This window comes from Spermophilus citellus (genome assembly GCF_964194105.1).
Source record: "Spermophilus citellus genome assembly, chromosome: 2".
Classification (NCBI taxonomy): Eukaryota; Metazoa; Chordata; class Mammalia; order Rodentia; family Sciuridae; genus Spermophilus; species Spermophilus citellus.
The window spans coordinates 50,981,714-51,004,791 of NC_138183.1; the positions used below are offsets into that span (position 1 = coordinate 50,981,714).

Consider the following 23,078-nt stretch of genomic DNA (forward strand, 5'->3'; position numbering starts at 1 on the left):
AGGAATATTCAAGACAACTAGAAGATAATTAACAAAAAAGGCATAAATATGTACGTCTAAATAATAAACTTAAAAGTAAAAAAATGTAAATAGATTAAATTCTCCAATTAAAAAATACAAATTGGAAAGAAATGGTGGCACATGCCTATAATTCTAGCTGCTTGGGAGGCTGAAGCAGGAGGATCACAAGTTTGAGGCCAGCTTCAACAACTTGGTAAGACTGTCTCAAAATTAAAAGTGCTGGGGATGTAGCTCAGTGCTAAAGCACCCTTGGGTTCTATCTCTTATACTAAAGAATTTTACCAGTAATGATACACAGGAGATAGAAAATATCCTGAAATGAAATCCTAACATAAGCAAGAATAGCTATACTTGCATTTGACAAAATAGACTTTATCAAAAACTGAGAAATAACATCACTCCTTGTAATGATCAAGGAGGTATCATTTCATTAAGGTGTTTGGAAATCTATCAGTATCTAATATTGGAGCATCCAATTTTATAAAACAAACGCTATCAGCCCTAAATTGGGGGGATAGGCTGCAGTGTGATAACAGCAGGGGAATTCCATATCCTACTTTCTTCAGTGGACAACTCATCTAGACAAAAAGAAAACAATAAAACATCAAAGTTAAACCATACTAAATATCAAGTGGACTTAACAGACATTTACAGAACAGTCCATCCAACAGCTGCAGAATACATGTTTTTTAAATCAGTACATAACTCTCTAGACCATACATTAGGCCACACAAATCTTAATAGGATTTCATTGTATCTTGTATATTTTCTGATTACAATGGAATTAAAACAAGAATAGCTATAGAAATTCTAAAAGTATGTGAAAACTGAATAACACACTTTAGAATAAGTGAGTCACTGGAAGTCAGAAGGGAAGTTTTAAAAACATTTATGAAACAAAATACACCAAACCTTGTGGGAGGCAGCAAAAGTGGTATTATGAGGGAAATTTATAGCAATGAGTTCTTTTTTTTTTAAGAATTTTAATATTTATTTTTTAGTTTTCGGCAGACACAACATCTTTGTATGTGGTGCTGAGGATCGAACCCGGGCCGCACGCATGCCAGGCGAGCGTGCTACCGCTTGAGCCACATCCCCAGCCCAGCAATGAGTTCTTGTATTTAAAAAGACTTTAAGTAACCTAATGATGTACCTCAAGGATTTAGAAAAAAAAAATCCAAACTGTGAATTAGTAGAAGGAAGAAATAATATAGCTCAGCAGAAATGAAAGACTAAAAAGCAACACAAAAAGCCAGTGAAACAAAGAGTTGGTTCTTTAAAAGCTAAACAAACTTTGCAGGCACTAACTTCCTTAGGACTCCTAAATCTCGAGAAATAAAACTGAGAATCAGTATGTGGAACGACATCAAATTTAAATACTTCTGCACAGCAGAGAAAACAAGAACATAAAGAAGAGACTACAGAATGGGAAAAAAATCTTTGTTAGTTACTATTCCAACAGGGGATTAATATCCAGAATGTATAAAGAACTAAAAACACCAAACATAAAAACACCAAAAATAAACCAAATCAATAAAAGGGCAAATGACATTTGTCAAAAGAAGTGTATGAAATAGAAATTCAGGAAATGCAAATCAAAACTACACAGATTTTATCTCATCCCACTTAGAATGGCACATGCCTATAATTCCAGCTACTTGGGAGGTTAAAGCAGAATACAAATAACAAATACCGGGGAGCATATCGAGGAAAAGGTACACTTGCACATTGTTGGTGGAACTGAAAATTAATACAACTCTTTGGAAAGCAGTATGAAGATTCCTCAAAACACTAGAAATGGACTCACCATATGACACAGCTATCCCACTCCTTAGTATTTATCCACAGGAACTAAAATCAGCATATTATAGTGAGACATGCATACCAATTTTTAGTGTAGCTGAGGTAGTCATAATAGACTAGTAATAGAACCAACCCAGGTGCCCATCAACAGATAAATGGATAAAGAATATGTGGTGTGCATATATACACAATGGAGTTTTACTGAGCCATAAAGAAGAATGAAATCATGGCATTTGCTGGTAAATGGATGGAACTGGAGAACAGTGAAATAAGCCATATCCAGAAAGTAAAGGGTCAAATATTGTCTCTCGGGTGGAAGATAGAAAGGGAGAAAGGAATAAAAATGGGGATCTCATGAAAACAGAAGAGACCTATAATCTAGAGAAAGGGGATCAAAAAGTAGGGGAGGGCTTGAGGAAGTACGAGGGAAGAAAATCTACCTATGCCTATATAGTTATATACCACAGTGAGCCCCATTTATATGTAATGATAATGCACTAATTAAAATAATAGAAGGGAGATCAGTAGAGCAAGTAGATCAGGGAGGAAGGAGCAGAGGGAAAAAAGGTACTAAGGAGATTGAGCAAATTATGTATAATTATAATGTACACAGAGCTAAGCGAACAGGACAGCCTTTTAGCTGCACTTACCAAGAAAAAGAGGATCCAGATAACCATCAAGATGAAAAAGGAGACATTACAACTGCTACCACAGAATTACAGCAGACCATTGGAAATTATTTTGAAAAACTATATGCTAACAAATTGGAAAATCTGGAAGAAATGGACAAATTTGGGCATACACATGACCTGCCAAACTGAACCGGGAGAATAAAAAACATGAATAGATCAATAAATAATGAGATATAATCAGTAATAAAAAGTTTCCCCCTGAAAAAAAGCCCAGGACCAGATGGCCTCACTGCTGAATTTTACCAAACTTTTTAAACTATTCCATAATTAAAAAAGAGGAAACCTTTCCAAACACATTTTATGAGGCTAGCATTACCCTGTTACCAAAACCTGACAAACATTAACAAACCTATAGACCAACATCTCTGATGAACATAGATGCGAAAAAAGACTAGCAACCAAATTCAGTACATCAAAAACATGCATGATGGGGCTGTGTGTGGCTCAAAGGTAAAGTGCTCGCCTAGCATGCATGGGGCACTGGGTTCGATCCTCAGCACTACATAAATATAAAATAAAGATATTGTGTCCACCTAAAACTAAAAAATAAATATTAAAAAATGCATGATGATCAAGTTGTTTCATTCCAGGGATGCAAGTATGATTCAACGTGCATAAATCAATATGTATAATGTTACAAACAGAAGGAAGGATAAACTATCATCTCAATAGATGTTGAAAAGGTATCTTGGAGGCTGGGGTCGTGGCTCAGTTGGTAGAGTGCTTGCCTAGCATGTGTGAGGCACTGGGTTTGATTCTCAGCACCATATATAAGTAAATAAATAAAGGTCAATCAACAACTAAAAAAAATTTTTTTTTAAAAAAGGTATCTGATAAAATCCTATATCCCTTCATGATAAATGCCCTGAACAAATTAGGTATAGGAAGAATCATACCTCAACATAGCAAAGGCTATATGTGATAAACCCATAGCCAACATCCATACTGAATGGGGGAAAACCAAAAGCATTTATTCTAAGATCAGGAACAAGATGAGGGTGGCAACTCTGATTTTATTCAAAATAATACAAGAAGGTTTAGCCAGAGGAATTAAGTAAGAGAAAAAAAATAAGTCACACAAATAGGAAAGGAGAAAATCAAATTATTCATCTGCAATTGATATGATTCTATACATAGAAAATTCTAAAGACTCCACCAAAAGACTATTAGAACTCATGAGTGAATTTATCGAGTGGGATACATATAAAAATCAATAGCTAATGAAGATGCCCAACATACAGAATAAGGAGAGAATTTTAAAAGCTACAAGAGAAAGAAAGCAGATTACATTTAGGGGCAAACCAATCAGGATAACAGCTGATCTCTCAACACAGACTCTGAAAGCTAGAAGATCCTGGAATAACATTTTTCAAACACTGAAAGAAAATGGGCTCCAACCAAGAATCGTGTATCCGGCGAAATTAAGCTTCAGGATGGAAGATGAAATTAAAACCTTTCACGATAAACAAAAGTTAAAAAGAATTCGCAGCTAGAAAACCATCTCTTCAAAAAATCCTTGGCAAAACATTACAGGAAGAGGAAACTGAAAATAACATTGAAAACCATCAGTGGGAGGTAGGACAGTAAAGGGGGGAAAGTAACCAAAGAGGAAAACTAATCAGGTTTAGTAACATAAATAAACAAATATGACTGGAGGAACAAACCAAATCTCAATAATAACCCTAAATGTTAATGGCTTAAACTCACCAATTAAGAGACACAGGCTAGTCGAATGGATCACAAAACAAGATCCAACAATATGTTGCCTACAGGAGACGCATTTGATAGGAAAAGATATACATAGACTGAAGGTGAAAGGCTGGGAAAAATCATTCCACTCATATGGACTGCAGAAACAAGCAGGAGTGTCCATACTCATATCAAACAAAATAGATTTCAAGCCAAAGTTAATCAAAAAGGATAAAGAGGGACACTGCATACTGCTCAAGGGAACCATACACCAACAAGACATAACAATCATAAATATATATGCCCCAAACAATGGTGCAGCTACGTTCATCAAGCAAACTCTTCTCAAGTACAAGAGTCTAATAGACCACCATACAATAATCATGGGAGACTTCAACACACCTCTCTCACCACTGGACAGATCTTCCAAACAAAAGTTAAATAAGGAAACTATAGAACTCAACAACACAATTAACAACCTAGACTTAATTGACATATATAGAATATACCACCCAACATCAAGTAGTTACACATTTTTCTCAGCAGCACATGGATCCTTCACAAAAATAGATCATATATTATGTCACAGGACAACTCTTAGACAATATAAAGGAGTAGAAATAATACCATGCATCCTATCTGATCATAATGGAATGAAACTGAAAATCAACGATAAAAGAAGGAAGGAAAAATCATGCATCACGTGGAGAATGAACAATAGGTTACTGAATGATCAATGGGTCATAGAAGACATCAAGGAGGAAATTAAAAAATTCTTAGAGATAAATGAAAACACTGACACAACATATCGGAATCTATGGGACACATTGAAAGCAGTTTTAAGAGGAAAATTCATTGCTTGGAGCGCATTCCTTAAAAAAAGAAAAAACCAACAAATAAACGATCTCATATATCATCTCAAAATCCTAGAAAAAGAAGAGCAAAATAACAACAAAAGAAGTAGAAGGCAAGAAGTAATTAAAATCAGAGCTGAAATTAATGAAATTGAAACAAAAGAAACAATTGAAAAAATTGACAAAACCAAAAGTTGGTTCTTTGAAAAAATAAATAAAATTGACAGACCCTTAGCCATGCTAACGAAGAGAAGAAGAGAGAGAACCCAAATTACTAGCATACGGGATGAAAAAGGCAATATCACAACAGACACTTCAGAAATACAGAAGATAATCAGAAATTACTTTGAATCCTTATACTCCAATAAAATAGAAGATAGTGAAGGCATCGATAAATTTCTTAAGTCATATGATCTGCCCAGATTGAGTCAGGAAGATATAGACAACCTAAACAGACCAATAACAATAGAGGAAATAGAAGAAACCATCAAAAGACTACCGACTAAGAAAAGCCCAGGACCGGATGGGTATACAGCAGAATTTTACAAAACCTTTAAAGAGGAACTAACACCAATACTTTTCAAGTTATTTCAGGAAATAGAAAAAGAGGGAGAACTTCCAAATACATTCTACGAGGCCAACATCACCCTGATTCCTAAACCAGACAAAGACACTTCAAAGAAAGAAAACTACAGACCAATATCTCTAATGAACCTAGATGCAAAAATCCTCAATAAAATTCTGGCGAATCGGATTCAAAAACATATCAAAAAAAATTATACACCATGATCAAGTAGGATTCATCCCTGGGATGCAAGGCTGGTTCAATATACGGAAATCAATAAATGTTATTCACCACATCAATAGACTTAAAAATAAGAACCATATGATCATCTCGATAGATGCAGAAAAGGCATTCGACAAAGTACAGCATCCCTTTATGTTCAAAACTCTAGAAAAATTAGGGATAACAGGATCATACCTCAACATTGTTAAAGCAATCTATGATAAGCCACAGGCCAGCATCATTCTGAATGGAGAAAAATTGAAGGCATTCCCTCTAAGATCTGGTACAAGACAGGGATGCCCTCTCTCACCACTTCTGTTCAACATAGTCCTCGAAACACTGGCCAGAGCAATTAGACAGACGAAAGAAATTAAAGGCATAAAAATAGGAAAAGAAGAACTTAAATTATCACTATTTGCAGACGATATGATTCTATACCTAACAGACCCAAAAGGGTCTACAAAGAAACTATTAGAGTTAATAAATGAATTCAGCAAAGTGGCGGGATATAAAATCAACACGCATAAATCAAATGCATTCCTGTATATCAGCGACAAATCCTCTGAAACGGAAATGAGGACAACTACTCCATTCACAATATCCCCCCAAAAAATAAAATACCTGGGAATCAACCTAACAAAAGAGGTGAAAGACCTATACAATGAAAACTACAGAACCCTAAAAAGAGACATAGAAGAAGACCTCAGAAGATGGAAAAATATACCCTGCTCATGGATAGGCAGAACATCATCAAAATGGCGATATTACCAAAAGTTCTCTATAAGTTCAATGCTGTCCCAATCAAAATCCCAACAGCATTTCTTGTAGAAATAGATAAGACAATCAGGAAATTCATATGGAATAATAAAAGACCCAGAATAGCAAAAACAATGCTAAGCAGGAAGTGTGAATCAGGCAGTATAGCGATACCAGACTTCAAACTATACTACAGAGCAATAGTAACAAAAACAGCATGGTACTGGTACCAAAACAGGCGAGTGGACCAATGGTACAGAATAGAAGACACAGTAACCAATCCGCAAAACTACAACTATCTTATATTTGATAAAGGGGCTAAAAGCATGCAATGGAGGAAGGATAGCATCTTCAACAAATGGTGCTGGGAAAACTGGAAATCCATTTGCATCAAAATGAAACTGAATCCCTTTCTCTCGCCATGCACAAAAGTTAACTCAAAATGGATCAAGGAGCTCGATATTAAATCAGAGACACGGCGTCTGATAGAAGAAAAAGTCGGCTATGATCTACATACTGTGGGGTCAGGCCCCAAATTCCTCAATAGCACACCCATAGCGCAAGAGTTAACAACCAGAATCAACAAATGGGACTTACTCAAACTAAAAAGTTTTCTCTCAACAAAAGAAACAATAAGAGAGATAAACAGGGAGCCTACATCCTGGGAACAAATCTTTACCCCACACACTTCAGATAGAGCCCTAATATCCAGAGTATACAAAGAACTCAAAAAATTAGATAATAAGATAACAAATAACCCAATCAACAAATGGGCCAAGGACCTGAACAGACACTTCTCAGAGGAGGACATACAATCAATCAACAAGTACATGAAAAAATGCTCAACATCGCTAGCAGTCAGAGAAATGCAAATCAAAACCACCCTAAGATACCATCTCACTCCAGTAAGATTGGCAGCCATTAAGAAGTCCAACAACAACAAGTGCTGGCGAGGATGCGGGGAAATGGGTACACTTGTTCATTGTTGATGGGACTGCAAAATGGTGCAGCCAATTTGGAAAGCAGTATGGAGATTTCTTGGAAAGCTGGGAATGGAACCACCATTTGACCCAGCTATTCCCCTTCTCGGTCTATTCCCTAAAGACCTAACAAGAGCATGCTACAGGGACACTGCTATATCGATGTTCATAGCAGCACAATTCATGATAGCAAGATTGTGGAACCAACCTAGAAGCCCTTCAATAGATGAATGGATTAAAAAATGTGGCATTTATACACAATGGAGTATTACTCTGCAATAAGAAATGACAAAATCATAGAATTTGGAGGGAAATGGATGGCATTAGAGCAGATTATGCTAAGTGAAGCTAGCCAATCCTTAAAAAACAAATGTCAAATGTCTTCTTTGATATAAGGGGAGTAACCAAGGACAGGGTAGAGATGAAGAGCTAGAGAAGAAGAATAACATTAAACAGGGATGATAGGTGAGAGGGAAAGTGAGAGTTAAGGGAAATTGCATGGAATTGGAAGGTGAGCCTCAGGGTTATACACAATTACATATAAGAGGAAAGGAGGAGTAGGAGAAAAATTATATAAGTGGAAGAAACGATTTATAGTAGAGGGGATGGAGAGAGAGAAGGGGAGGGGAGGGGAGGGGAGGGGAGGGGTGAGAGGACAGTGGAGAATGGGATAGACAGCAGAATACATCAGTCACTAGAAAGGCAATTTGTAAATCAATGGAAATGTAACTGATGTGACACAGCAATCTGTATACGGGGTAAAAATGGGAGTTCATAACCCACTTGAATCAATCTGTGAAATATGGTATATTAAGAACTATGTAATGTTTTGAACAACCAACAATAAAATATAAAAAAAAATAAAGTATGTTGACACCAAAAAAAAAAAAAATCAATAGCGTTTCTATACACCAATGAGTTTTCTAAAAAAAAAAATTACTAAAACATCCCATTTGCAATAGCTATAAAAAATACCTGGGAATAAACTAAAGAAGTGAAAGACCTCTACAATGAGAATCACAAAACACTGATATAAGAAATTAAAGATGCTAAGGTTGGCAAGACTTCCCATGTTCATGGATTAGAATTAATGTTGTGAAAATGGCCATACTACCAAACCAGTCTACAGATTCACTGCAGTCCCCATCAAAACACCAATGACATTCTTCATAGAAAAAGATCTTAAAATTTAAATGAAAGTACAAAAGACCCTGTGATGCAGACTTCACAATATCTGATTTCAAGACACACTGTTCAACCACAGTAACAAAAATAGCATGGGTTTGGCATGAAAACATACACCAATGGAACAGAGAACACAGAAATAAACCTACACATTTACAGCCCGTGGAATCTTAACAAAGGTGCTAAAAACATATATTGGAGGAAGTACAACCTCTTCAACAAATGGTGCTGGGAAAACTGGATATACACATACAGAAGATTGAAATTTAATCCCTATCTTTCACCCTGCACAAAAATTGACTTAAAATGAATTAAAGACCTTAGTGTAAGACTTGAAACTCTGAAACTTCCACTTAGAAAACCAGGGAGCCACTTCAAGCTATTGGTACAGATAATGATTTTCTGGATAAGATTTGAAAGAAAAGCAGATATTGACACATGGGATTACATCCAAGTCAAAAGCTGCAGCACAGCAATCAACCATGAAGAGTCAATGTACAGAATGGAAAAAGAATATTTGCCAGCTATTCATCTGACAGAGGTTTAATATCCAGAATGTATAAAGAACTCAGAAATCTTAATGTAAAAAGCAAATCAATTAAATATGGCAAATGATCTGAACATCTCAAAAGAAGAAATACATGAAAAATCATGCTCAATATCACCATCCATCAGGGAAATACCATAATACCATCTCACCCCAGTTAGAATGACAATTATAAACAAAACAAACACATGCTAGTGAGGAAGTGAAGGAAACAAAAACTCTCATATGCTGTTATTAGGAACTACTACGGAGAACAGTATATATTGAAAGGAAGTTAGCATACAAAAGAGATACTTGCATGCCCATGTTTATTGTGGTGCTATTCATAATAGCAAAGACATGAAATAAGCCTAGGTGGGCATTCATAGATAAGTAGATAAAAAAGTACACATATACACAGGAATATTATTCAGCTAAGAAAAATGAAGTTCTGACAGTTGCAGAAAAAAATGATGGAATTGGAGGACATGTTAAGCAAAATAAGCCATAGGCAGACAAGTATTTGTGTTTTCTCTCAAAATGTAGAAACTTTTTAAGTCAACCTGAAAATAGGATAGTGATTATCAGTGACTGGGAAGGGTGACAATGGGGGAGAGCACGTCATGGGTAGAAGGGTAGCTGGATATGATCAGTGTGTACTGTATGCATGGTGTGGAAACATCACTGAACCCATTAATATGTACAAGTAATAAAATTTTTTAAAAGTCTAATACATTTGCAGGAAACTTGAGATTAAAGAGTAAAGCTATGCTATGTAAATAAAATATACTTTGGATTAATAAAAAGTAGTTGAAATTTTTTTGAATTAATTTGTTTTCCAGGAAATTAGGGAAAAGAGTTACATTATTAAATTTACATTTCCCCAGATCTAACCTTCACAAATTCTCAAAATAATGATCATCTCTGGAAGGCAATAGATATCAGATACAAGAACATCACAGAGAAAAGGCAAAGATACAACTTCAGAGTAAAGAGAACTACCTCCCACAAAAAGGAAAAATACTCCCTGCATTGAAATAAAACAGTAGGATGGAAGAGTTTGACTTACTCCCTTTCTGCATAAAATCTAGACACGTCCTTACGTGTTCCTCCTCCAAGTCTCCCTCATGAGTGGCTCCCTGGACTCAGGAAGCACTCTGTTATCAAGTCAGGGTTCTTTCCAGAGAAATGGTTAATCAACCTTACTTACTTTTGCCACTTTCCTCTCCACCTTAGGCATGTATTTTACCTACAGTCATCTTTACTCAGAAAGAAGAGACGTCCTCAGAGTCTTTTCCATTAAGAAGAAGAAAATATGAAGTACAGCATTCCAATGTGACCTGAGAAAAAGACAGGCTCGTGGACTTGGCTGCAGCAACTACAACACAGGAAGTATTCTAGTGGAAAATACCCAGTACTTGACAAAAACCCATGACATAACATAATCACACACCCCCAACTCTACACACAACAGCAGTCTGTTTATCACTCACTGTATTTCCAAAACGTGTACTCTGCATACCCTGTTTCCCCCAAACTGTGGTTTTTATACAAGTTACATTTATATTGGGTGAAGTCTGATTGTTTCACTGTAAGGTTAATGAGAAAAGGGAAATCAATGGAATTAAGTTCAGTTAAATTGAGAAACCAGACTTGATAACCTAAATCACATGTATTCCTTCTCACTTCTGATTGCCAAATAGCAGCAGATCTGTAGGAGGAGAGCACTATAAAATACACTCTGTCCTCATCTAGAATAATGTACTTCATGGACAAATGTCTTTGTCCCCAAATGTCAGTACCCACCATAAATACTAGCTACATATAGAAAATTAAACATCTTTCCAAGGCCTATGTTAGCCTTCTCAGGCTTCGATAACAAAAGCCTCAATCTGTATGGCTTAAATAAATGTTTTTCTCATGGTTCTGGAGTTTTAGAAGTCCAAGATTTCTGTTCCTAGTGAGGACTTCTTGGTTTATAGACAGATGCCTTTTTTTTTTTTTTTTACACAAGACAGACCACTGTCTCACAACTCCTCTTATAATGGTATTAATCCTATTTGGGAGGGTTCCACCCTAATCAAAGAACTGCTTCCCCAAGGCTCCACATCCAGGTATTGTTGCATTGAGGGTTAGGGCCTATTACAGGAATTTTAGGGAAACACAGATTCAGTCTATGGCATTTTGAACCTGACTTCACAAAATTTATGTCCTTCTTCTAAGTGAAATACATTCCTTCTATCCCAACAGCCCCTAAAACCTAATTCATTCCTGCAAAGTCTAAAGTTTTATCTAAGCATCATGTAAATCAGAGTAAAGTGAGACTCAGGTATAGGCAAACTTTTTTTTTCAAATAAATTACATGCTACCAAAATGTAATGGTTGGATGGGCGCTGTACAGACATTCCCATTTCCAAAGGGAGACACAGGTGGGAAGAAAGGGGCAACAGGTCCCCAGTAGGTTCAAACCCTAGCAAGACAAACTCTGAGATCTGAGGGCTCAGGAGTGATCTTTGACTTCCTGCTCTGCCTTCAGGACCCACTGGGGAGACATCTTATCCATCTCTGTTGGGGAAGGCTGGGTCCTCACAGCTTTGGATGGTCTCAATCTTGTGGCTCCTGGCAGATGAATCACCTTTAAGGTCCTTCTTCTCTGGTCTACATTCACAGCTGATGAACTCTATGGTCTCCTGTAAAATCCAAATCATCCAAAACCAACCTTCCCTTTGTCTCATCTCTATTCCTTTCAGTTCAAACTAGCAGTGCTGGTAACTGATTACGTCTGCAGTTCACACCCACACTAAACTCATTATTGAATGGTCTTCTATCACACCCTCAGTGTTCTCTTTAGAACATATTTTCTTATTTTTTGTAATATGAATGGGCTCAGAATTTTCAAAATCTTTAAATGCTTCTTTTTGGTTAATAATTCTGTCCTCAATGCATTAGTTTCATATTTTAATTCAGGCAGTAGAAGGAAAACCAAATCACTTCAACAGTTTGCTTGGAGAGCTCCTCAGCTAAATATCCAGTTCATTGCCCACAAGTCTCACCTTTCACCAAACACTAGAACATGGACACAATCCAGCCAAGTTACTTGCCACTTTACAACAAAGATTCCATTTCTTTCAGTTTGCAATAACATGTTCCTCATTACCATCTACCACCTCATCCAAAATGGCATTTACTATTCTTATTTCTGTCAGTGTTCTCTTCATAATTTATGTATTCTCCAAGATTGCACTTTCTTTCCAGATTTCTTCTATTTTCTCTTAGCCCTCACCCAAATCACCTGTGTCAATTCCTAAACAGTATTAGCAGTTTTTCCTATCATGCATCTTGAAACTCTTCCAGTCTCTACCCATTACTTAACTACAAAGATACTTCTAAATTTTTATATATTTGGTATAACAGCACCTGCTTCTTGGTGTATCATAGATTTGGTTACAATAACAAAATACTGTACACTGGGTGACTTAGACAATAGAAATAGGTTTCTCCAACTCTGGAGGCTAAGAAGTTCAATATCAAGGTGCCAGCTCATTCAGTTCCTGGTGAGATTCCAGGATAACAACTCCTTCTTCTTTGGGGTTTGCAGATGGATGGTTTCTTGCTGTATCTCCACATGGTAGAGAAAGCAAGTATCTATCCCATGTCTCTTGTAAGCTTACTAATTCCATTCATGAGGGCTCCACACCCATATCTACTTACTTCTCACAGGCCTCACCTCCAAATACTAGCATTCCGAGAGAAGCTAACTTCTAGCAAATGACTTCAAAAAAAGTTATTAATAGCCTCTTAGTTACCGTGGAGCCACTCCATTACAAATAAAACAGAAGATTTTAGGTACTTGCATGGATCCCAACATCTGTTCTAAATGTACACTTTTTAAATCAAGAGTCAGAATGTTTGGATACTTTTGAGAAACATAACATGGCTTTAACCCCACATTAATTTGTTAGTATATCCCTGCATGCTATTTCTCTTGGCATTTGTGTTTTCAAAAACTAACAGAAGATGACTTGTAAGTTAAATTTCCTTTTGTGTATAGTAAGGAACATCTGGTTTAAAAAAGCAGAAACTTCTGGTTTCTAGAGAGCAAATCAAAATATCTTGAGGGAATAATTAATTCTTACCTGAGGTCATACAGGTAATGAAGAAGGGTCTTATTATTTCAGTGACCTATATCTTAGAATGTTTGTGCTTTCAAATTTACAACCTTTGAGGTTCCCAAGAATAAGAAAATCCCATGAATCTTCCATCCAAGTCTGCTCAAAGCAAAAAAGGGAGCTGGGGAAGAGAAGATAGGGATATCTTATTTTTTATCTTTTGTATCCTTGCTTTCTTGTCAAGGGCAGGAGCAGGGAGGGACAAGGTTTGAAAAGAAACAGCTGAAAGGAAAAGAGCAAGGTTTGCCACCTCTATTTACAAAATGATCCAGAAATCTAAAGTCCTACACCTTTGTACCACAACTCTAAACTTCCCACTTCCAGAGGTCTGGTAATATAAGATAGAGTTGTTTCTTTTGAGTGCACCAATCTTACAGTAAGCATGAAACAGATTTAATGGGATTTGATTTGATGGGAGTTTGCATCTTGAAGAGGAAGCTAATAAGCCTGATAGAACCCAAGATCCAAAATGATTTCAGCTCTAGGAACTTGGCTAGAGGTGAGACTGCCACTTCCTGGATGTGTTTACTGCATTTTTAAAAAAAATAGAAAACAATATCTCCTTATGGTATTGCTGCAAGAGTGAAATAAACCAATACAAGTGTACTTACAGTCTGGCACCCAACAGTAAATGCTAGATGAATTTCAACCTGTAACAGTAGTATGAGACAGTGTATGTGGGTGGGAAGGAGAAAGCTAGCTTCCAATCTAAATTTTCTACCTTCTTGCTTTTTAAATTCATTTCCCTCTAGCTCAACCTCTAAGGAAATAATAGATTTGGTAAACAAAACTAGTAGGACTATTTTCAACATAGGTGGCAGTACACTTGGTGACAACATGAAAGTACAAGCCACATGGGAATACTAGAAGTTCATGGCACTTGTGGAGCACCAGCCACTGTACTATGCTGGTACAGTACAAAGGTACATATTTTCAGTGGCATAATTTTTCTTCCCAATGATCTCATAGATGTATCAGTATGTGTATGATTGCCTAGAGACAGAACCCTGATTAATGGTTGTGTGAAAAAAGGATAGTTAGCAAACAGACAAGTCACTGAATAAAATGCAATCCTTGAGGACATTGTCACAAGCCTTCATTTTCTTTAGACCATTAGTCACCCTAAGAAATTTGTACTTGTAAAAAAAAAAATTAGAGGAGACATTTGCCATTTTCTGCCTACCCAGCATCCTGAAGAAATACAGTTTACACGGTCTGGGTGGGCTGCCTCTTCTCTTTGTGCAGGGATCTAAAGATAAGTAGACTTATGACTTAGGCTTGGCCAATGACAGTGCTCTACTTCCCAAGGACCAAACACTTGTTCAGAGACTCACATGTGACATGGAATGAAGCAACTTCTCCCCATGTTGCTTTTGCTATACCTGTGGGCAAAGACACTTTTCCTTACCTTTGGCAAGATGGCAGCCATCTTGCCAGGGATGTAGAAGCATCCCAAGAAGAACAAAGTCTGATGGCACCATTTGATTCACTGGATGCAACTGTTGCTTATTAGATCTAAAATTTCTTGGTTTGTGAACTAATATTCACCTTTTTGGCCAATTTATTTTGAACTGGATAACTTTTGCTTGCATTAAAGGGAACAAAGCATAAGGAAATATAGCCCTCACTAATAATTAATTTAGCTAATATCCAGTGTCATGCTTATTATTTAAATGTGTATAGCAGTTTCAAAATATTTATCAATAGTAATAAAACTTGTCTAAGTCAATGAATATCATCTACTTAGACTTCATGGAAATCAGATCATAACACCACTGTCACCACTATAGTTTGCTTTGGCTGGCAAAACCTTCCCCCATACCTTAAGACAAATAAAAGTCACATGCACAAAATTCACAAGAATATTTTACTAGAATTGAGGGGATAGAAGAAGGTAGAGTCAAGTTGTCAAAAAGAAAATCTTCACATTGAACTCCAGTCAAATAAAGAAAATTCATGTTCCTGTTTCAGTCTTGCCTGGGTAACAAAATGATGCACCCCTCCTCCTGGCAATGAATGTGGCAAGCTTCAGGTATGTGGCCACTATTTCATGACCCTTCACTGTGAGGATCAATGTCTCACCAATCCCAGACATGAATTCTTAAGAACTCCTTCCATTTCTATGATTTGCCTCATCCAGCTGAGAATGCTGCTAGCTACTGCAAAGCTGTTCACCAGCCATAAGCTCTGGTCCATACGGCTTTCTTCTTAAACTCTGGGAGGACTCTCAAGGACAGCAGGGTAGCTAAAAGGAAACAACAAAACAAACCCATGTGTATTTGGTGGCACTGCATCTGAAAAGGTCATTTTTATAAAAAAAGATATCAGAACAGACATTGGCTTTTTCTCACTTGGCTAATTTTCAAGACTTAAGAATTCCCATCAAGATCTGGCAAAATGTTAATGGTGGAAAACAATTTTAAGGTTGGTGAAAAGTAGGGGTTTTTTTGTTGTTGTTGTTTAAGTTAACCTATAATCAGTGGGAAATTTTGCCGTCCCCCCCCCAAAAAAAAAAAACAAACAAACCTGGTGAGATGCTGGCAATTTCCTCTGAGTGCTGTTTATTACATGGGTGTGTTTTCTTATAAAAATCTACTAAGATTTGTGATCTTTTTCTACATGAATATGATAATCACCACTAAATGTTTAATTAAAGATGAAAACCCAAATCCCCATTCCTATGATAAAGTCGAGTTCATATGCTCAATGGAACAAATAGGTCTATGCTAAATTATATTTGTACATGCACTCACAAGCTTTACTATTTCTGATTTGCCCTGGGTCCCTCAGGAGTTAATTTAAAGCAGAGAAATTGTATGATCTCTTTGGGTAACCTACTATATACCTTATTTTAGAATATTAATTCAAATACCCTGAAATGCTATTTAAAATATGACAATGTGAAGGAACGTAGGTAGGTAAGCCAGTTACACAACTATTATGTGGCTCCACTAAGCCCAGGACTATCTCATCAAGTGAACACATGTGTCCCTAAACCACATGACTGTTTTCCTCATTGGTTATTCATCTGTTAATTCTGTAACCTAAGAGTATATATGTGGAGCATCCCATAGTATAATGGCTCTATAGCCATTAAAAATGAGGCAAACAGAAGTCCTAAGGACAAGTCTCTAGGGATGGATCAAATGATGTCAGATCACAGTCCTGATTGTAAAAGTTCTTTGTTTTGTCAGAGTCATGTGGAGGTCTCATTCCATCATCTGCGTGCTTCCCAACCACTTACTGGTGGGACCACTTTGCTGGTCCTTATCCCAAAGGACCAGAACCAATGAATTCTTATACCATACTTAAAATAAAATATGGGTCACACTATGCCTCCAGGTTGGCTAGTGAAATTATCACAGAGCAGGCCAACAGGAATGAGGCTTTTCAGTGCAGTATCTTACAGGATGGCCAAGGACACCAGTAGCAGCTACTGGCTCTAGACACTCAAGTCCTATGACATGGATGACAACTACAGCCTATCTCAGGCCACAAGACCAATGCCCAAATGACTTCTTAGATTTGTGTAAAAGAATCCTCACAATTTTCAGAAAGATCTTCCGTGTTTGGGGGTCCTACAGTCAGTGGGGCAAAGTCAGCAGAAGAACAAAAGACACAAAACATCTAAATGCCTGATAGTATGGGAAAGGACTAGTTCCCTTGGCAAAATACCATGTAGCCATTACTACTATTTATGACTCCAGTGTAACAAGAAGTTTAAATGCTTTTAAAAAACGGTAAAGAAATTAAATCCTATTCAAATTATTTTTTCAATAGTATAAAATTATAAACATTAAAATACTGAATGTGGAAGGGTACAAAAACTTTCTACGGAAATTATCAGAATAGTCTTTGGGCAGTAGGACTCTGGAATTTTCTTTGGTCTTTTACTTTTCTGAATTTTCCAAATTTTAATTAAAAATTTTATTTTACCATTATAGTAAAACATTTAAAAACCATTTAACCCAAAGTTAAAAGTGCTGGAACTTTTTTTTTTTAAACTCATATTCTGGTTCAAAATGTCACATCAGTGACCGATGAGCCCTTTCAGAATTCAATATATACTATGTTTACACCATTCTGCATCACAGACAACAGTGGGTGGTTTTCACCTATGCTGGGAACAAAGCCTCTTAATACCTTTTAAAAGATCCTTGGACTTTGCCGAGAGAGCTTCTTTAGGACTTTCCATGACGCTGAATAGCCAGTCAATGAACTAGGGTGGGGGAAAAAAAAATTAGCCAACAAAATCCCATTGTCAGCATGAGCTGTCAGTCCCCTGGGGCTGCATACATGATTGCAAGTACAGTAGTCTTTAGGTGATTCCTGTCTGGGCTAACGGTGCAGAGATGAGAGAGAAGCCAAGCACAAGATTTGAATACAGTTCCCATTTTGTCAAAAGACCTCACAAAGCTAAGCCTACTTCCCTTGCTGAATATCCTAAGATCAGGGATAGGTTTTAAGAGTGGAGTAGACATGTGCCACAAACATTATCTCTAATCACTCTGAGAGGCCCAGAGAGGTTAATACCCTCACCCAAGTTCACTCCCAGTGAACAAAAGAGTCAAGATTTGCACCAGAGCATACCTAGCTCCTAAGCTCCATGTGCCTCTTTGCATCATGCTGCCTCCCACAGGTCCCTTGTGTGTTTCGGCCTAGGTGCCTTGGTTGGACAGTGTTTAGGGAACATATTAGATAGAAGCCCCAGTTTCTGAAACAAAATGTTTCTATAGATGACAACAGTTATGTATCCAAATGAATATGAAATGGAGGTTGAAATGCAAGAGAAAAAGCATAAAATAATTTAGGTAGAGCCAAGCATGTTAACTGTGAATAAATCCTACAAATGAGATTGAAATTCATAGTACTCATTAGTTTGACTGATTTCCCAAGATGCAGCCAAAATTGTCTTTGAATTAGCTACAAGATGATTTCAACAATGACTGAATATTATCAATCTTGGTTTGCTGAAAAACACATATACCATTAGTGACAAATACAAGACACTTTAACTTCAGACATGAGAAGTTGGGTTGAAGAAAGCAAAATAGAGAAAATAACCCTAATTCCATGGTTTAATTAAAAATTTTTCTTTATTTTCCTTTCAAAATTTTGTTTTATAATATCCTACTTGTAAGTAAATAAATCAAGCCCTACAAATATATAATCAATGCAAGATGTCCACTCTGTAGTCCAAAGTTAACACAGTCTCCCAGTCCAGAAATAATATGAGGGGAGACCACACTTAAATTTATTTTAAGTGAACATAAAATACAAAACTCGGGCAGCAATTGCAATGCTTATCAGATTTAAGGGGGAAAAAGCATTTTAGTTTGAGATGCTCAGTGGAGATATATATGGCTAAACTGTGGGTTCACAGTTCAGAAATGTTTTTAAAGATTAATGTTCTGATTTAAAGAATAAGCAACAAAAAGTTACTTTTAAGCTTTCCACCTCATCAAAACCCAGTTTTGACCAAATGAGATTCAAAGAATCTTTCAAACCACTGTATTAAAGATGGGGCAAAGCCATATAAAAAGTATAGGAAGCACAGTATTTTCCCATGTTGTGCTAGTTGCCTGGGGAGTCTTAGTATTAAAAGACAAAGGTGTTTCCTATAGTTTGGGTTTTTTCTGAGGACAAGGGTGATGATAGTAGACCTTAACAAAATCCCATTTGGCATCTACCACATGATGAGTATATGCAACGTGCCTGGGAGATGGAGTGAGCTATAGGGAACCTCAAATATGATAGGTGGTCCAGACCCACATCTCCCTGAGGAAGAGTTCTCTGACCCAGCATTGTTGCATTGTTCATTACCTCCCTGCCTTGCTGATTACCATGGTATCCCACAAATGGTACCATCTTGAATCTTAAATTTGCCTTCTTGCCTGTCCTCACATTGAGATTCTGAGTGAAGAATTACTTATCCTTTCATTGCCAGGTTCAAGAGTCTTCAGTAAATGAATGAAAATGAGGGATTTTCTCTCCCCACATCCCCAAGAAAGTTCTTGCTGTTGTTTTCTCTAATCAGTAGGTACCCTGAACCTGGGCTGGCCTCAGTCTGAGACTGAATCTGGCTAAGATCTGGGGCTGAGAATGAAAGCCTGTGGTGTAGTGCACGTGTCACTTAACTCCCACCTCAACTCTACAGCAAGAACTGCTGAAGACAAAAGCCAGCCTGCCCTGCTAGGCAGGTGGCTGCCAACCTCACCTTCTGGGTTTGTTCCTTCCATGGCTCTTTCTGCAGCAGAAGCAGCATGCTACTGGGAAGGATAGTGAGGGCCTCTTGCAGAGAGACCCTGTGCATTGGACTCCTGCCAAGGAAGCTTGATTCTGGCCCAGCCAGGCCATTCTCCTGATGCCATGGCAACCAACTGGCACTGAGGCCAAGGAGGAGTGGGGCCTCATGATCCCCCCAAGCTACCACTGCAACTGCAAATATCAGCAACAAGAAGTCCAAAGCCTGTGATGGAAACAGAAGCAACATTGGGTCATATGTCTTACCAACTCCAAGTAATTCATGGCATCTTCCCCTTCACTCACCCCTCCTCCTGCCCAACCCCTACACCAGAGAAGGAACTGGACTGACACAATTTACATGCTTAATGATGAGACCTTCTGGGGCTGTGAAGGTTTTTAAGTTCCCCTTATGCGAAGATAGACAATCTGAAATTTCATTATGATTAGTCTAAGATTTCAAGAAAACATAATTTATTTCTAATCACAATAAGATCAAAATGATCCTCTGTTTTTGGTATTTTCAAAAAGACCAAGAAATTAGGAAAAAGATATTTGTTGTAATGTGGCAAAAAGTATTTTTAAAAATTATATATGATTTTATTTTTTAACCAATCTCTCTTGATGCACTTTAAAAAGTCTGCCGGAAAAAATCTAGATGCTTGTCAAAAAAATCTAATGTTGGTACATCGAAATTGTTGAATTACAGTGATTTAAATTATACTTCTTTCTGTTAATTTGTTCTCTAGGATTTTTTTTTAAGAAAACAGAACATTAATGAAAGCTTTGGGGAAAAAGAAGAAGACCATGTGAGTTCAAGAAAGGGGGAGGGGCTGTTTAAAAAGTACTTCTCTATCTCTTATATTCCTCATCTCATGAATTAAATTTCAAAAAATTAAAGACACACAACTTTTCAGGAAACTGCAAAATTTCAAGGAATATTCTAGATAATGAAACTTTTACTTACCATGAAACGGACTTACAGAAAAAATTCTACAAAATGCACAACAGCCAAGTCAAGAAAATGAGAGTAGGAAAAGAGCTGTCTTCATTTTATTTATGAATCTTTTTCTTCTTAAACTCACCCAATGCCAGAAGTTCTTACTTTGTCTGGATCATAGGTCATGCTGCCAATGTGAGTAAAATCTCCTCTCCAATATATGTGCACAAACAGGTAGGCACTGGCACAGATAAAGATTATCTGCATACACTTCAGGAATCTCTTCTTATTAGGCATTTTTAGCCATATGCAGGCCAGAGCAGAGGCCAGAATCTGGTACTCCCACATCCTTTGTGGGATCAAACCTAAACACACAGGGCCTTAAGTACCCTCTCCAGCTTAGTGTTTTGGGGTTCTGCCAGCAAAGAGCATATTTTGTTGAAAATATTTCTCAAAGGGCAGACCTGGGTATCTCTAATAGCAAGGTAAAAATACCCATTTGCTTGTGGCATCAGAGAATTATTACTGGCATTTCTTAAAAATAAAAGGAAGGCAGGAAAGAAAAGCTATAAGCATCATGCTATAGTTTGGATCTTGAATATTCCCTCTATAGCCAATGTGTTACAGGCTTGGCCCCCACAGTGGCACTACTGAGAGATGGTGGAAATGTTATTGGGAGGTTTTGGAGTCATTTGGAGAATGCCCTTGAAGGAGACTATGGGACCCTAACCCTTTTCTTCTCTCTCGCTCCCTGGCCATAGATGGCAGTTTTGCTCCATGATATGTTCTTTTCATGATGTGTTGCTATGACACAGGCCCCTAACAAGGGGGTGAACTAATCATGGACTGGAATCTCCAAAGCTGTGAGCCAAAATAAACCTTCTCTCTTTATAAGTTGATTACCTCAGGTATTTGTTAGAATAACAGAAAGCTGACCAAGACACAGCAACATATTCCTGTTTTGAGAGAGAGAATCTAAGTTCCAGGTTTTAATGAAACTACAAACTCCTCTAGGTTGTACCTCATCGAGAGCCACATTCTGAATAGGTGTTGACTGGTAAGCAACATTTCTGATATAACCCATCAGTTCCAAGAGCCACTCCATTCTCTTCAATACACCTGAAACAAAAAGAATTTTTTTTTGAGACCATGATTTTGCTTTGAAATGTAAAATAGATCAGAAATAACAATCACAACTAAAGCAAAACATGTTGTAAAAATCCCATTAAACAGTTTTAAGGTCTGAGACTTGTGATTTCCTGTGAAAGAATTGGTACTGTTCTTACTGGATAACTATATTTTGGTGTTTATTTCCAAAAGTAAATCTGTTCTTCAAATATCCTTGCCACTAATATAAAATGAATTTATTGGAACTTCTCTCTCAACATTAAACACACTAAGAGAAATCTGGTATGCCAACTACTCAGTAATGTTGAATCACAGGTAATTAGTTATTTTTATAGACCTGCTTTGCTTAAGTGGTCCGAATTTGTGCCCAAATCACAAAGGAACCCTATCCCAAAGACATAAAATAAATAAATAAATAAAAACCAGCCACTGTGTGGTAACTGGAGAACAAACATCAGCATAAATGTTGATTTTTGTCCTTTAAAAAAATTTTTTTTAACATGAGGATTCCCAGTACAGTAAAAACTACAAAGAAAGGTTTTCAAACTTCAGAGAATACGAGGAATATGTGAATTACATTTGAGAGTTGGCTAGTTAGAACCAAAGACAACATCAAATTATTTCATTTTATTGTAAGCATCTCCCTCCTTATTTGGAAACACTTGCTAGATTTCTTCCTGATAAATATTCTTTTGGTTTATAACAAACAAACAAACAAAAGATAAAAAACCCCACTCAGATTCTCATCCCAGGTTCATCTCTCAGTGGGCACGCACTAATACAGATATGGGAAAACTGTCTCAACTGCCAAAGAGGAGGATGAATCAAAATTTCTTATAGAGTCTTGGAGAATCTTCCAATCAAGTTTGTTAGGTTTTCCCTCAAACCAAAAAGATATAAAGGACAGATAGGGAAAATGAACACCTGAACCTGAGTAAGTTTCCTGGGATCACAAGGGCTTCCCAGCCACATCTGACCCACCTACACCAGGTGCCATTCTGAATCTGAATGCAGTAGGGGGAGATGATAAGCATGTGATCAGAAAGACTGTAGGAGCCATAGGCAAGCTCCCTTTTCAGGTGATTATTAAAGTACAATGTCTGATATGGCCTAAAACTTGCAACATGAGGTTCATGAGCAGAACTTCAAGCTTGCAAGTGTGTGTAGCAGGACCAGATTTTATTTTTTAAACCCTTAAGAAATTCTACAGGATAACTATGTAATTTCTTTTTCTGTTTTCCTTTTTGACCATTCAGAAATGACCATTCAAAAGCCATTTTCATGATTTCATCAGGTAGAATCAAT

At 37.1% G+C, this 23,078-nt stretch overlaps 2 protein-coding genes across 5 annotated transcripts in view; one reads left to right on the top strand and one right to left on the bottom strand.

The window, feature by feature from the left end:
- The window catches only part of HACD4 (3-hydroxyacyl-CoA dehydratase 4), a 34,471-nt gene extending 23,249 nt beyond the window's left edge, over window positions 1-11,222 (top strand). For both annotated transcript variants that reach the window (XM_081282576.1, XM_081282577.1), the window contains exon 7: window positions 10,530-11,222. In XM_081282576.1, coding sequence (XP_081138702.1) covers window positions 10,530-10,612 — 83 coding nt within the window. In that variant the 3' untranslated portion in view covers window positions 10,613-11,222. The remainder of the gene's footprint in view (window positions 1-10,529) is intronic.
- A 4,074-nt stretch (window positions 11,223-15,296) lies between these two features.
- Window positions 15,297-23,078, bottom strand: part of FOCAD (focadhesin) — a 283,295-nt gene continuing 275,513 nt past the window's right edge. For all 3 annotated transcript variants that reach the window (XM_081282574.1, XM_081282573.1, XM_081282575.1), the window contains 4 exons: window positions 21,667-21,764; window positions 19,680-19,931; window positions 17,606-17,681; window positions 15,297-15,707 (listed from right to left, as the gene is read on the bottom strand). In XM_081282574.1, coding sequence (XP_081138700.1) covers window positions 15,634-15,707; window positions 17,606-17,681; window positions 19,680-19,931; window positions 21,667-21,764 — 500 coding nt within the window. In that variant the 3' untranslated portion in view covers window positions 15,297-15,633. The remainder of the gene's footprint in view (window positions 15,708-17,605; window positions 17,682-19,679; window positions 19,932-21,666; window positions 21,765-23,078) is intronic.